A 16538-nucleotide genomic window follows, 5' to 3' on the forward strand; every position below is an offset into this window, starting at 1 on the left:
GGTATTTGGCGAGGGCGATCAGATCTGGCCGCCTTCTCCGGCGAAGACAAGAGACAACCATTTCTAGTCGCCTCACCGAATATTATCATAGTACTTTATTTGTATATATAAAATACATTATTTGAAAGTACATAACTTTTTATATATTATCAAATAATGTACGTTTAATATATTAAAAATATATATTACATTTATGGTCCACACAACTATGTAGACATGATCCACACAATAATTTGCCATATAAGAAAATGAAATAAAATGTGCAACCAATATGAAATCCATGGGGTTTAAACTGTGCAATAATTCAATATCAGAGTAGGAAATTCCCCAGCTCCCCATTAAATGGTTTTTCTACCCCCCAACATTCCTACAAGCCTGCTGATAATGCCATTTTTCAAAAGAATACAGTAATAAATACGGAGCCATATGAAAATGCAAGCATATTATGCCTTTTGAATAAAGATAAATAATTAATTCTTAAATCTGAAAAACGGCCCCTGCTAGTCTACAATACTACAACTCTTGCTTCCATTAAGACTCGCCCCTATCCCTCTGTGCCCTAGCTGCTCCACAAAACTGCATTTCCTTCTGTCTCCTACTCCTAGGTGCTCCAGAGAACTGCTTCACCTTAAAGCATGCCTTTATTATCTCCCGGCAAGGCGGCAAACCAATTGAGCTACAACTTTGTGTATGCCCGATTGGTGTGTAATATTGCTCGAGTTGATAGTTCCGTCATAGAAGTGAAGCGCCAGATAATAGATTATGGCAAACAGACGTTAAGCAAAAGCCTTCATGATGTATGATTGTGGGATGGTCCTCCAGTCGTTCCGTTTTCTTGCACCTTAACTCGTTGGTAGAAGAGCACATAGGCAGCTGATGTCTTTATATCAGACTCGGCAACAGAAGAAACATGGGAGTCGTCAAAATGATACCATTTGTTCTCATCGACTAACTGCAAAAAGATTTGAAATAAAATACCATGATGATTTAGCGATAAAATCGAGCTGATCATGAAACACCTAGGTACAACATACAGCTTCCCCAATCAAAAACAAGTGTATAAACATATAAATGATGAGTTCTAGAACAAAAGGGTTTAATGCATTTACCTTGCAGTAAGCAGAGTAATGCCCACCACCTAGGCTACCATAATGATTACTGACGGCAAACAACTCATAAACATGTGCGCCGTCAGATGCAGTCTTACTCTTCACATATTTGCTTAGATCAAGATTGTGAATGGGGAAGTTCACAAAGGTATCAATCTTGTTCTTCAGCCATCGACTATACGAGAAACGCTTCAAGTGAAAGACAAGTATATCAGGCAGCCTCCACAAATCTAACTTCTTGGTTGCTTGTCTATGTTCCTTGCAGCGAGGGCAATACCTGCATTAGAAGTGGCAAAGCACAACAATAAGATTAATAGGGAAAATTTTGAGCACAAAAATCTTCTGCAACACGAGTACCTTCTAACTTACCACATATCATCAGGTCCCAAAGGTTCTTCCTTCAAGAATGCCTCCAAACAGGAAAATAAGGAAATAGCCTCTGGCTTAGTTTTTTTCACAGTGAGTCCGCTTTTGTGTACTTCAGGAAGATCCTTCAAATAGCTGGGATCAAATGATTCGTGCTCTTTGTCAGTCCAGTCCAGAAACACCTTTACAATTCCACCAGTTCCATGTTTTATTGGTGTATCATTCACAATTGGCCGGCAGCTTGAACCCCGCTCATCTGTTATACAAAGATGAAATGACAACTCACTGCGAGAACTTCCTTCGGGTTCTATATCATCTGCAGATTTAACAATAGAACCAGACTGGGTGCTAAAGTTGTTCCCTGGTTCTATAACTTCTGAGGCAGAGCCATTTTCCCCATCCCCAAGATCATGTGTCTTGAAGTATGATTTTCTTCTTAAAGGAGAAAGCATTCTGTCAACAGCAAGATCAATATTGACTCCAGTCGCAGGTTCCTCCAAGAAAGTAACAAGTGGTGTCAAGAAGAGCTTCCTCTCTCCAGCCTTCGAGCTGTCTATGCTACATCTACAATAGGAGCATACTACTATCATGATGTGATATGGATTACATTTATTAAAAAAAAAAAAAAAAAAANTGGTGTGTAATATTGCTCGAGTTGATAGTTCCGTCATAGAAGTGAAGCGCCAGATAATAGATTATGGCAAACAGACGTTAAGCAAAAGCCTTCATGATGTATGATTGTGGGATGGTCCTCCAGTCGTTCCGTTTTCTTGCACCTTAACTCGTTGGTAGAAGAGCACATAGGCAGCTGATGTCTTTATATCAGACTCGGCAACAGAAGAAACATGGGAGTCGTCAAAATGATACCATTTGTTCTCATCGACTAACTGCAAAAAGATTTGAAATAAAATACCATGATGATTTAGCGATAAAATCGAGCTGATCATGAAACACCTAGGTACAACATACAGCTTCCCCAATCAAAAACAAGTGTATAAACATATAAATGATGAGTTCTAGAACAAAAGGGTTTAATGCATTTACCTTGCAGTAAGCAGAGTAATGCCCACCACCTAGGCTACCATAATGATTACTGACGGCAAACAACTCATAAACATGTGCGCCGTCAGATGCAGTCTTACTCTTCACATATTTGCTTAGATCAAGATTGTGAATGGGGAAGTTCACAAAGGTATCAATCTTGTTCTTCAGCCATCGACTATACGAGAAACGCTTCAAGTGAAAGACAAGTATATCAGGCAGCCTCCACAAATCTAACTTCTTGGTTGCTTGTCTATGTTCCTTGCAGCGAGGGCAATACCTGCATTAGAAGTGGCAAAGCACAACAATAAGATTAATAGGGAAAATTTTGAGCACAAAAATCTTCTGCAACACGAGTACCTTCTAACTTACCACATATCATCAGGTCCCAAAGGTTCTTCCTTCAAGAATGCCTCCAAACAGGAAAATAAGGAAATAGCCTCTGGCTTAGTTTTTTTCACAGTGAGTCCGCTTTTGTGTACTTCAGGAAGATCCTTCAAATAGCTGGGATCAAATGATTCGTGCTCTTTGTCAGTCCAGTCCAGAAACACCTTTACAATTCCACCAGTTCCATGTTTTATTGGTGTATCATTCACAATTGGCCGGCAGCTTGAACCCCGCTCATCTGTTATACAAAGATGAAATGACAACTCACTGCGAGAACTTCCTTCGGGTTCTATATCATCTGCAGATTTAACAATAGAACCAGACTGGGTGCTAAAGTTGTTCCCTGGTTCTATAACTTCTGAGGCAGAGCCATTTTCCCCATCCCCAAGATCATGTGTCTTGAAGTATGATTTTCTTCTTAAAGGAGAAAGCATTCTGTCAACAGCAAGATCAATATTGACTCCAGTCGCAGGTTCCTCCAAGAAAGTAACAAGTGGTGTCAAGAAGAGCTTCCTCTCTCCAGCCTTCGAGCTGTCTATGCTACATCTACAATAGGAGCATACTACTATCATGATGTGATATGGATTACATTTATTAAAAAAAAAAAAAAAAAAAGACATTTGTATGTATGTATATATGTGTGTACATTGATATGCATACATAAATATATACATAGAGAAAGAAATAGGATGAGTACGAGGAACTACTGAAAATGTATATCTCCCAATGACAAAAGAAAAGATTGAATGTTCTATCACATCAATGTGCAAAACCAAGAGCCTAAGCTTACTTTTCCAGGAATCGGTGGCAAATCTCCAGTTTTGTTAATCTTGCTGCTCTTTTGGGAAGTCTATAGGCAACAATATGTTCATCATCTTTAATTGAATGCAACTGATCAGAAGAGTTATCCAAGTATCGAAAAATTCGATGGTCGTAAACCTTCATGAAAAGTAAAGATACAAGGAATCACACACCGCATTCAAAAGCATATACAGATACATGATATGTGTGTTCATAATTCATATATGCACATATAACTGCAACTGATATACCTCAGCAAGCAACAAATATTCATCACTCTGTAAGCAACTTTCCGTTCCTAAAGCCTGTAAGAGATCTTTATAGCAACCATCTCTTGAAACAGTAACTGTATATGGCATTGGAAGGCCACTTCCGTCACCATAAAACACAGTCACTGTCATTATCCTGGTGGCAGTTGAAGGAAGAGGCAAGGACAAGTACATGAACGGATCAAATGTAATTGAGATTTTGTTGCAATCTGGGCAACACAATGTTGACTTATATTGACCCTGAAAACCACAACTTTGAATTTCACATAAGTATTTTAACAAGAACAAAGTCATATTTTAAGTGGCAGATGCATTTTGGGGCAGTAAAATTGGTCAAAGCTTATGTAATTACTTATAAGACTAAATTTGAGAAGTTCAAGAGTTGAGAGTGAAACCAAATTTTCTAATAATATAGCATGTCTAGGAGAAGGCAAGCTACAAACCTGACAAACATCCACTATTACAGAGTCATTTCTAGCTTTATGGTATCTCCAAAGCTCATCTGCGACCTCCTCATCTGGACGGCCATCAGAGTCTTTAGTTTCAATATAAGGTTTTTGCTTAACACGATTCAAATCTTCATGCAACCCATCCAGAAGAAAAGCAAGAAGTTCCTACAGATGAAAGCTTATTACCTCTTCCGTTTGCTTACTACTACATGTTGAATAAAATGCATCTATTCATTAAGCAAAACCCTACATTGGCATAATAGAAAGCTTATACTGGCCATAGCACACATCCTGGAAATGGAAATGGAAATGCACTAATTACATCTATAGCTCCATTTGGTTATTTCTTTTTAAGCAGAAATAAGTCAATTTTTTTCCCAAATGAGCAAAAAGAAAAATTCTGACTTGTTGATTTACATGATGGCTAATAACTTTTTTGGTAAGTAAAAATATGATATTAATGGCCACCAAGAAGCTAGCACCCAGTACAACTAATACCCATAACATGTACAGTTAAAGTTCAAAGTGTGTAGAAATGCACATATATAAAGAATCGCCTAGCCTGCAACATTGGAATTAGCATACAGGGAGAAATGGTTAAAGCATGAAATATGAAATTAGTTGGTAGTCTTGAGTGTGCTATAATAACTGAGAACACATGGTGTAAAGGAAAAATTAATTCCTTGGCAAAACCAATTAATTCTAACCTGTGAATCATGCTGGTTATATCCGCTAAACTGTGGAGCAAAGCGACCAAGTTTTCCTTTGAATGCACGAGGAGCGACTGATGTCCGGCCAGAGGACCAAAGTTTCCTTAATAGCTCACCAAACACAAGTGCAAGCTCACCCTGTAGAACTAGAAAAGATATTAGAAATGAAGTGCAGCTTCATATCTAAAAAAAATCACTTTAGGTAAAAGAAGCTACATACATGCATTCCTAGGGGATTATGCCTGTTGATCTCATCACTGTAATCTTGCAAGAAGTACTCAGCAAGTGGAGGTGTGTGAACTAAACACTGGAGAGCACTATTCATAAAGCAAGTGTTACCCAAGTTTTGCAGCCCTGCCAAGCCCCCACTCTCTCCTTTTGTTGTATTTCTTTGGTTTTCATATCCATCCTCCATGTCTCCAAGTGTGGAGCTTGAAGAACTCTGTTGATGTATACTGGAGGTATACCCATTAGAGAAACCATTGGAGAAAGTAGGGCCACCTGCAATGGTAACAGATGACCTCATGGGTTCCACCGGAACTAATGCCAGGTTGTTTCCAGTAGAATCCATGCCAAAACTGGGAGGCTGAAACCCTTCAGCTTGAACCTCAAGAAGAATCTGGGAGAAGTTCACTCCATCAGGCTACCATCAAATAGTGATATGCATATGTACACACGCCCACAAATACATGTAACAAAATGCTTAAACCTAACTACTCAGAAGACACCACGACAAGGGATATTTATCTAGTTTTCATGAAAAGTGCACCATTAAACAATCCATTATTAGGACATCATATAAGATCAGCATACAAGATAATGTATTATCATAATATTACCAAGCATTCAATTTTCTAATTTCATTATACTATATCACCACACAGATCCCTCAAAAATGCCAAAAAGAAGGGACATGAAAATGGAAAGCTTCAAACAATGGAAACATGGTATGTAACAGATGCTTCCTTCTCAAACAATTTTAATTCATGAGTTCTAGGAGAATGTTAGTTAAATGTATAAATGCTTCTTGGAATATATAATCACCTTGCATCTTGTCATTATCCCTGGGACCTGGGTTATTTATGGATGTATCAATTTAGGCTTTTAATATAATCAATTCATTCAAGTGCCAAAAAAAAGGTTAGAAAATGAGTTCACAATGTGCCAAAAATTAGAAATTAAAATGAACAAAGATTTGGCAGCATGCATATTGAAGATGTATCAGCAAAAGAAAAATCAATCTAATGTTCAATACTATTCATTGGCTGCCACACACTCCACAATCCACATATTAGCAGTAGCAAGATAACTTAATCAGTTGCCAATACTGTCCAGAGTGCATGTACAACATAGCAAACTCACATCTTGATCCATCTGCAAGTTGGATTCTTCCAGCGTTAGGTCTGAAGCAGCCAATAATGTATGCTTCTTTTTATTAAAATAATCCCAGATTTTTGCCTGTTAAACACAGGGTGAAACATGAATGAGTTGAAGATAAAGAATCCTTTGGTGCTTAATAATATAAAGGAATACTGCTTGATCTGTAATAGAAACATACCTTTTCCAGCACTATCCCTTTAAGTCCACACACTCTTTCATAAAGTTTGCGCAAAGAGGCCTAATGCACATAATACCAATTAAATGCTACTACAGTGTAAAACCAACAATAGCATATTCAATTATAAGATCTTCATAAAGAGACATAAGCAAGGCAAAGGTAACACTCATGAAAATTTTGAAATTATACATGCATAATATTCCTGTTTAACATGTTTATGCTTGCCTACGCCGATTTTTACAACAATGGCACTAATAGTGAGTGTGCTGTATCAGACAAGGACAAAAAGATATGTGATTTCCTGAAACCAGGGGACACAAAAGGCAAGGAACATGGTCAATAAAATATGGCAAGTTTACATATAGAGAGAGCATCAAAAGTCAGTTCAATTACTTCACCAGTTTTCCTGATAAAATGACACTAACAAACAATCTGGTAGTGCCCACATGTCAGAACACTAGTATTCAGCCACATATTTGGTGTCCATGCAGACCTTGCTTATAGAGGGTAATGACAGATTGATATCAAATTATATTACAAAACATAAGAACTTTTACCTAGATGCATAACCATGTTGTCACTGACACTAGTATAAGTATTAGAACACAGGGAGTAAGACTCCCTCGTCCCATTTTATGTGTTTGGCTCAGTTAACAAGGTTTGACTAAAGTTATTTACAATTCAAACTTTTGTAATATTTAATCTAGTAGTAGTAAATAAAATTTATATACTTAGAAACTTCATTAAAAGTTCTATTTAACACAAGACCAAATTTATAAATTATAAAAAACCTTTAAAGAAAAGAAGCAAAGAAAGAAGGATTGGTCTGACAAATAACTAGTAAATATGCCATGTAAAATGAGACAAAGAGAGTACCTTTTTACTCAACCTTAAGACCTTTTCACTTTTGTCTTTGGAATCAATTATATTGAGACATAGTGGGAAGACCTCCACACTTAGCTGCTTATTATCACCGACAGAAATGACCTTTCTGGGTAACGCTGGTCCTCCCTTGTACCTAAGGACAACACAATTCAAACAAAAAGTGGAACCAAGCTCTTAGAAATTTACCAATATCAAAATGCACTGCAAGTATCTATCTACTAGTTGAGCAAAAATTGTCCTAACAATTAATCTAGCAAGGAGGTTAAAAAAACAAGAATCTTAAAAAACTGATTATTAACCAGAAAAGGCAGAATATACAATCTTGCCCTCAATGAATATTAAGTTTATCTGTTGTTCACAAAGGCATTGCTGAATTTTGCAACATCACTATTAAAAATTATTTATAAAAAAAAAAAAAAAAAAAAAAAAAAAAAAAAAAAAAAACTAAAACTAAAACTAAAACTAAAACTAAAAAGAGGGAAGTGGAAATCATGAGCGCAAAGAAAAAAATTCAAACTGTAATGACATATTGCATCTAGAGAAGTTGGGAGTATCTATTCTTAAAACTCATTTTCATGAAGTTGAAGCTATTGAATTTTAAACAATCCAACTAAAAGTGACTGCCTAGCACTCCCGACTTCATATTGTGGAAATTCACATAAAGCACCACACAGGATTATTACCACTCAAAAAGCTTCTCCCATGCTTCTTTTGGAACTAACTCATAATCAAGCCCCTCTTGCAAGGTTCTCAGAAGCTGTGCATCATCACAATCACTATCACATCCTCTTACAATAATATCACTATTGTCGATTGGACCAGGTCTCTCAGCTGTATTTGGCACTGCCAAAGGCTGATCAAATGTATATGCAACAACAGGCTGCCCGGTATATCTTTGCCAAGCCGTGTACCACCTGAACATATATATATATATATATGAAACCACATAAGAATTTGAAATAAAATATTGTCTTAATGAAGAAACTCAACCAAGTAAATGTGGGGTGAATATCCCCCATAGAATTTCACTAGGACATCAATTTTTCTAAATGAACAACTTTATGATACTTTGATCTAAAAGCACTAAGGCCAACTAAAAATACCAAGCTCGAGTATTCTAAAAAAACAAACAAACAAACCCAAACATTCAAACACAAAATGTTCATTTCTCAGTCTCATATGAACAAAAATCCAAGCAAACATAGATATTAGTAACAATTACCTGGTAGAAATAACATAAACCAAGTCGCCCTCTTTCAGGTTAAACTCGGCCTTGTTCGTGAGCTCCTGTATAATCCTCCTTTCTTCTTCCGGCGTGCAGGGAAATTCAATCGATCCGTTCTCCATCATAGAACACATCGAATCTGGAATCGTCATGATCGGTTCAAATTCTACAACAACATCAACGAAACAGAACCTCCATCAACATCACCGTCTCCAAGTTTCATGGATTAGAAAACTTCAAATAAGCAAAAGCATAAGAGGTTTATTATAGGCATAAGAAACGAACCATAGATCAGCAAAACCAGAGATACACGAAAGGAATGTACGTATACGTCAATGTAGTGTCGGAAGCGTATGGCTTAGGGTTTCGGACCCTAGATTACAGGAAGAAAGAATTCCAATCTGAGTTGATTTTGATCTACGGGAGAAATTATCAGACAACTCTTTCAACGATCTGTCCTTCAAGCCTCATCTATCTACCCTTTATTATACACTGTCTAAAAGTTCGTAGAACATACGGACCAGGAGTGTATTATACAACTTTTTTTTTTTTGGCAAACATACAACATTGTTTTTTAAGAAGAATACTAGATAAAATCCTAAAATTTATCTACTTTTCAAGTTTCCCCTTCTAAAATTACTCTCTTTATTTTAATTCAAGTTAATAAAAAATGCACTTAATAATCAAGAATACAAATTAAGAGGCTATAACTTGCATGGAAAGAAGGTTATAAAAGAGTGTTGCTTAAAAAAGATTGCACAATACTAGTAAAATATTTGACAAATAAAGAAAGGATTAGATGACAAAACATGATTGAAGAATGCAATCGACTGATACAAATGATTGGGAAGTGGAGATTTAGTATATTTTTAGAGAGCAAGCATAACAGCTGATGAGTTGGATGAGGAAGCAATGGTGCATGAGAGACACCTCAAATGGCTTGAGAATCCCCCGGAGTCAACAATGAAATTACTTAAAGAGGGAGATGTAGGCGTGTTATCCTCTAGCGTCATTTCTAGATCCTGAAGTATATGTGTTTTATTTAAGTTTGGGTTAACCCCTCCTTGTTTTCCACACACACACACATATATCTAATACTGTACAATAATAACACATTAAAATAGTAGTGAATAATATGGAAAAAAAATTATAAGAGATGTAACAATAGCACTGTTGAAAATTATAGGTCTAGGCGACCGCCTAGGCGCCCATTTAGACAATAGTTGGACAAGTTTCCATTTTTTCCTCTCTGTATCGCTAATACCTTCGTTGAAGTTCGCACCCTCATAGTCGCCTATCACTCGGTTGCCCATCATAATCGTAGTTTGCCGCCTCACCCATTGCCTTTGCAGAGCCCATCGCCTTGTCGAACGGTTGGATTTCCTCAGGGCCGGTCCAAAGGTTTTATAGGGCCCCTGGGCGAAATTAAAAAAAAAAAAAAAAAGGCCTCCTATATGAAGAATTTGTTTCCAAATGATCAATTTGTTTACTTCTTTTTATTTTTTTTCACTATCGAAAGAATGTTTTTTAGGCAACGTTGTATAAAAAAAATTATTATAAAATCGATCTTAACAAAAAAAGGAACAAAAGCAGTTGACACTAATATGAATAAATCAATCTGAATCAGTCAATCGCAAATTTTTAAGTATTTGAGTGGTTGGTGTGGCGTAGGTGCGACCGGCGACCCTTATACTCCTGGGCAGCGTGAGCAGTGGGTGTGCAACGTCTCTTTCAGTCTTTGTGAGTTCAGTTCTCGACTTCCAGAAACAATTAACCCTATATTTTTTAAATATATACTCCGTAATAAGTAATATTATATATATATATATATATATATATATATATATATATATATATATATATAATTCTTCATATATCTTAGGGAGAAAGACAATAATGAAACAAAAAATAAAACAATTGACAAAAATATGATATTTTTAAAATTTTGACAAAAATGTGAAAAACTCAGTTCACACATGCGTTCATTGTCAGAAGCGGTCAAACACAAAATGCAAGTGGGAGTTGCGTTTTTCGAAAAACGCAAGTCCCACTTGTGTTAAATTTTTTTAATTTTTAATTTTTTTTTGTCTCCGACGAAGGAGAAGCCGATGGCGAAAGCCAGTAACCATCGCCGGCTTCTCCTTCGTCAGAGAAGCCAGCAAGGTCGCTGGCTTCTCCAGCGAAGGAGAAGGCTTCTCCTTCGCTGGAGAAGCCACCAGCCAAGGAGAAGCCTTCTCCTTCACTGGCTTCTCCGACAAAGGAGTAGCCGGCGATGGTTGATGGCTTTCGGAAAGCCAGCAACCATCGCCGGCTACTCCTTCGTCGGAGACAAAAAAAAAAATTAAAATTAAAAAAATTTAACGCAAGTGGGACTTGCGTTTTCCGAAAAACGCAACTCCCACTTGCATTTTGTGTTTGACTGCTTCTGACAATGAACGCATGTGTGAACTGAGTTTTTCACATTTTTGTCAAAATTTTAAAAATATCATATTTTTGTCAATTGTTTTATTTTTTGTTTCATTATTGTCTTTCTCCCTATNAAGGTGACCAAAACCGCCGGCTCAAAGCTCCATTAGAGCTCCGGCCAGAGGCCGGCGGTGGAAGCCAAAGTTGAGCAGCAGAGAAAGACGTTTGGTTTTAGAGAGAAAAGGGATGCATCATTAGGGTTTTTTTTAGGGTTGCACGCCTCTACTTTATCTACACGTGAGAAAACGATGAATGGAGGCTTTAGTTTCTTAATAATTTTTTATTATATTTTACTAAAAAACCATTAAAAGCCTAACCCTAGCCCAAAATTTAAAAGTCTAGCTCAAAACATAAAATTTTAGCCCAAGCCCAAACTCTCCGAAGACAAAAACTCTAATTCCAAGTCTCAAAATTTATATTTTTGCCGATGAAGCATTGACATCTCTCTTCAACTTCGGCAATAACCATAAGTAGATGACTTCCAAGCGAAGGAAATCCAGGGCCGGCCCTGAGGGGGGTTCAGGGTGGGCACCTGCCCAGGGCCCATCTTTATAGGGGGCCCATAGGCCATAAGATATAGGGAGAAAGACAATAATGAAACAAAAAATAAAACAATTGACAAAAATATGATATTTTTAAAATTTTGACAAAAATGTGAAAAACTCAGTTCACACATGCGTTCATTGTCAGAAGCAGTCAAACACAAAATGCAAGTGGGAGTTGCGTTTTTCGGAAAACGCAAGTCCCACTTGCGTTAAATTTTTTTAATTTTAATTTTTTTTTTTGTCTCCGACGAAGGAGTAGCCGGCGATGGTTGCTGGCTTTCCGAAAGCCATCAACCATCGCCGGCTACTCCTTTGTCGGAGAAGCCAGTGAAGGAGAAGGCTTCTCCTTGGCTGGTGGCTTCTCCAGCGAAGGAGAAGCCTTCTCCTTCGCTGGAGAAGCCAGCGACCTTGCTGGCTTCTCTGACGAAGGAGAAGCCGGCGATGGTTACTGGCTTTCGCCATCGGCTTCTCCTTCGTCGGAGACAAAAAAAAATTAAAAATTAAAAAAATTTAACACAAGTGGGACTTGCGTTTTTCGAAAAACGCAACTCCCACTTGCATTTTGTGTTTGACCGCTTCTGACAATGAACGCATGTGTGAACTGAGTTTTTCACATTTTTGTCAAAATTTTAAAAATATCATATTTTTGTCAATTGTTTTATTTTTTGTTTCATTATTGTCTTTCTCCCTATATCTTATGGCCTATGGGCCCCCTATAAAGATGGGCCCTGGGCAGGTGCCCACCCTGAACCCCCCTCAGGGCCGGCCCTGGATTTCCTTCGCTTGGAAGTCATCTACTTATGGTTATTGCCGAAGTTGAAGAGAGATGTCAATGCTTCATCGGCAAAAATATAAATTTTGAGACTTGGAATTAGAGTTTTTGTCTTCGGAGAGTTTGGGCTTGGGCTAAAATTTTATGTTTTGAGCTAGACTTTTAAATTTTGGGCTAGGGTTAGGCTTTTAATGGTTTTTTAGTAAAATATAATAAAAAATTATTAAGAAACTAAAGCCTCCATTCATCGTTTTCTCACGTGTAGATAAAGTAGAGGCGTGCAACCCTAAAAAAAACCCTAATGATGCATCCCTTTTCTCTCTAAAACCAAACGTCTTTCTCTGCTGCTCAACTTTGGCTTCCACCGCCGGCCTCTGGCCGGAGCTCTAATGGAGCTTTGAGCCGGCGGTTTTGGTCACCTTCTACGTTTGCTCTCGCTCTTCTTCCGCCCCGGCCACTGTCGCAGGTCCGTCTGCCTCCGACCACCGCCATAGATCTTCGTCTTCCGTTTTCTTTCCCTTTGAATAAAATAATAGTAGGTAGGTATTGGGGTTTGTGTTGGTAGTCTCGAACTCCCAACCCTACTTTGACTTTAACTACTTTTTATTTTCTCTATTATTGTGTTTTCCTCTCGTTACTTTCACGAGCATTTTTCATCTCGTTACTTTCACGAGCTTTTCATTTTCATTAGCATAAATCGTTTAGTTTGGTTTCGGCAAGTGTTGATTTTATCCTGGGCGAGCAAAAAAGAATGATGACGAAGACCCAGATTTTTTATGAAGCTTTAAGCTCCTTGAAGAAACATAGCTTCCTAGTTATGAAACCGTCTGCGATTCAAGTTTTCTATAGCATAGTTAGAAAAGTTGTTTCTATGTCTGACTGTAAGGAATGGTTTACCATTTCATTGATCGTTGATGTAAACGTTTTATGTTATGAATTAATGGAATAGCTACGTTTACTTTCAAAAAAAAAAAGCCTTCATTCATCGTTCGATGAGCGTCTACCGTCTTTTACAACCATGAATAATACTTTTTAATTTTATTTATAAACTAAGCAATAATTATGGGTGTGTAAATTTCAACTGAGATCAAGTTAACTTACTAAACTAAAAATGTTCAGTTAATTAATCAATGAATAGACATTTTCAATTGAGTTAATACCTCCAATGGACCTTCGAGTATTAGCGATTTACCAGCTGTGGTCCCTTGACTTTTAAATGACCTCCAATGTTCTTCCAAGTTTTAAAAAATAATCACTCGTGGTCCTAATTCTTAAAATAACCCGAGTTTAAAATGACCACGAGACGTCCTAAAAGGACCAAGGGTGGTTATTTTTTAAAACTTGGATGACTATTGGAGGTCATTTAAAAGTCGAGGGGTCATAGCTGGTAAATTGCTAATACTCGGAGGATCATTGGATGAGTTAACTCTTTTCAATTCAATTATAGGCTTTCAAATTTTTGAAAATTAAAATTATGTTGCAATATATTAGCAAGCTTGTATGATAGATCATCAATGATTATAGAGAAAGTTGAAGAATAAAGAAAGTATAGGAAGAATATTTCAGCATATATCTCCTTCTCAAACAAGAGTACATATATATATATATATATAGGGATGTCAATCGGGCTCAAACCCGATGGGCTAGCCCGAAAAAACCCAAAACCGACAGGGCTATAGACCGAACAGGTTAGCCCGATAAAAAAATTAGCCCGATGAGCCCGAAACCGATTAGCCCGATAGGGCTAGCCCGAAATTAAATGGGCTAGCCGATAGCCCGAACAATTAAAAAATATTTTTTATTATAAAAGTGATGTGAAACATAACATACTTGGAATTTATAGGTGAGTTCATCTTTAGTATTTTTTTTATCCCTCTTTAAATAAAATTTTAATAAATATATAAATATAAATATATGTTATATATAATTTATGTATATATATATATATATATATATATTATATATATATATGTGCCTAGTGATAAAAAAAATACTAAAGATGAACTCACCTATAAATTGTTAATTTGTTATGTTGGTATTTAATATTTAGATATTAGATTGTGGATTTGAGTTATGTGATGTTTCATGCATAGTTATTACGATGCCCCGTTAAGTCGCGACACCCCTTGACTGTCTTGTCACCTAGGAAATGTTAAAATTTGGGAGTCTTAAACCAAACCGAACACCGAACCGAATTAAATTCGAACCGTTGCAATTGCATTTGTTTAATTTTAATGTGCTCAATGCTCATCCGGTTGACCCGTTCTAACGAATCCAGATCCGGTTGATGACTTGACCCGTTTTATTGAATGTAAGTATTCATTTTCAATTTTAGTTCAAATAGTCTAACCCGCCCGATAAGCTCGACAACCCGAAGGTTAGGGTTAGGGCTAACCCGAATCCGAGATTAAAATAATAATTAACCGACAACCCGAATCCGATAAGCCCGACAACCCGACAGGGCTAGCCCGAAACCGATAGGGTTGGCCCGATTGACATCCCTAATATATATACAAGGAACAAATACTACATTGTAATAGAGTTGGTAGTATTCAAAAAAAAAAAGGAACAAAATAAATGCCATAAAGGGAAGTAAATGCTAGCTGTTACAATATAAAATGTTACAATAATGTCCATAATGACCATAATGAAATATTTATAACACTCTCCCTTTGACATTATTTGATCACGATATTGCTTCGTTAAAAATTTGCTAGGAAAACCCTGTAGGAAAAACCTAGACATGAAAAGAGTATATGGATCGTTTAATTAATATGCATGCCTCGTTAAAAACTTCACTAGGAAAACCACGTGGGAATAACCTAGTTGAAGATAAGAGTACATGATATTTATAAACTCATATATAGTATTGGTTGCCTCATTAAAAACCTTAACATAAGAAAACCATGTGGAAAAAACTTAGTTAAGAAAAAGAGTATAACCATAAGCCTTTAGGGCATAATCTTCAGGATTTCAGGGTTAAACTATTTATTTATTTGTAATGTCTTCCTCTTATTAATGTTACTATGCCATACCCATGCTTCGTTAAAAACCACACTAGAAAAATCCAATGTGAAAAATCTAGTGAGTAAAAGAGTACATAGTATTTTCTCTTTCCAAGCTAGTAACCCTCTGGAAACTGAATTGAGAGCGTTGGAGTTGGCCCTGCGGTGGACGGAGTCTTAAAGAATCTTCAACATGGAGATTCAGACAGATTGCAAAGAGACGGTAAAGGCCCTTAACGATGCCAACGAAAGTAATTATCAGCGGGGAGCCCTGAAATCCCGTTGCAGAGAATTAATTCGTAGAAGTGGGTGCACCGCAGTTGTTCATATCTTCCGTGAACAGAACTTTGTTGCTGACTTTTTGGCTACGCTTGCTGCGAACAGGAGGGAACCTTGCATTATCTTTGTTTCCCCACCCCCTGGTTGTGATACTCTTGTTTGTAATGATCAAATGAGAGTTGTGAGTGAACGTCTCTTGCTGGAGACGGAGTAGGCTGTGTTGGTTCTTTTCTATCAGCCTGGGGTCCCCCCCTCCCTTTTGTATTTTCCAAAAAAAAAAAAAGAGTACATAGTATGTATATATTCATATGTTGTAAGAAGTACAAATGTTGGTCCTTTTAAGACCCAATATTCAGGATTTACTCAAATAAATTTACTTCTCATCTCTCCCATTATGTCTTTGAAGTTTCAATAAGTTTGAAGAGAGGAGATATTGCACAATCTTCAGGATTGTCTTTAGAATTCGATCACATATGGACTGATGAAATTACTTATGTTTTGTTGCTCCCCCTGAATTTAACTTACACATATCAATCTTAATTATTTTGTAGGTAGGGATTTCAGTGAATACAAAAATTTGTCAACGGAGCAAATCTTTAAACATATATTTTATTACTCTTATGGAGTAATTTTTTATAAGAAAGACTATATACGTCTTGATGTGTACCAAA

At 36.9% G+C, this 16538-nt stretch overlaps 1 protein-coding gene across 1 annotated transcript; it reads right to left on the reverse strand.

The window, feature by feature from the left end:
* Window positions 1–232: 232 nt before the first annotated feature.
* LOC116026690 (ubiquitin carboxyl-terminal hydrolase 9-like) lies at window positions 233–9283 on the reverse strand. Its single transcript, XM_031268049.1, has 15 exons — window positions 9086–9283; window positions 8798–8966; window positions 8259–8489; window positions 7567–7708; window positions 6691–6750; window positions 6495–6590; window positions 5353–5751; window positions 5130–5270; window positions 4417–4587; window positions 3956–4213; window positions 3694–3842; window positions 2889–3449; window positions 2520–2796; window positions 2112–2362; window positions 233–701 (listed from the first exon to the last, which is right to left on the reverse strand). Exons 2-14 carry the CDS (start codon window positions 8950–8952, stop codon window positions 2201–2203), a joined length of 2802 nt encoding a protein of 933 aa, XP_031123909.1. The 5' UTR covers window positions 8953–8966; window positions 9086–9283; the 3' UTR covers window positions 233–701; window positions 2112–2200.
* Between the last annotated feature and the right edge of the window lie 7255 nt (window positions 9284–16538).

Source organism: Ipomoea triloba, chromosome 8 (assembly GCF_003576645.1).
Source record: "Ipomoea triloba cultivar NCNSP0323 chromosome 8, ASM357664v1".
Taxonomy (NCBI): domain Eukaryota; kingdom Viridiplantae; phylum Streptophyta; class Magnoliopsida; order Solanales; family Convolvulaceae; genus Ipomoea; species Ipomoea triloba.

Coding starts and splice junctions, on each gene's coding strand:
- LOC116026690 (XM_031268049.1), bottom strand. CDS start 8,952: ATGACGATTCCAGATTCGATGTGTTCTATGATGGAGAACGGATCGATT. Junction 4,588..5,129: donor ATAACCAGCATGATTCACAG/GTTAGAATTAAT, acceptor TTTCATCTGTAG/GAACTTCTTGCTTTTCTTCT. Junction 3,843..3,955: donor AATATTTGTTGCTTGCTGAG/GTATATCAGTTG, acceptor CTTTTCATGAAG/GTTTACGACCATCGAATTTT.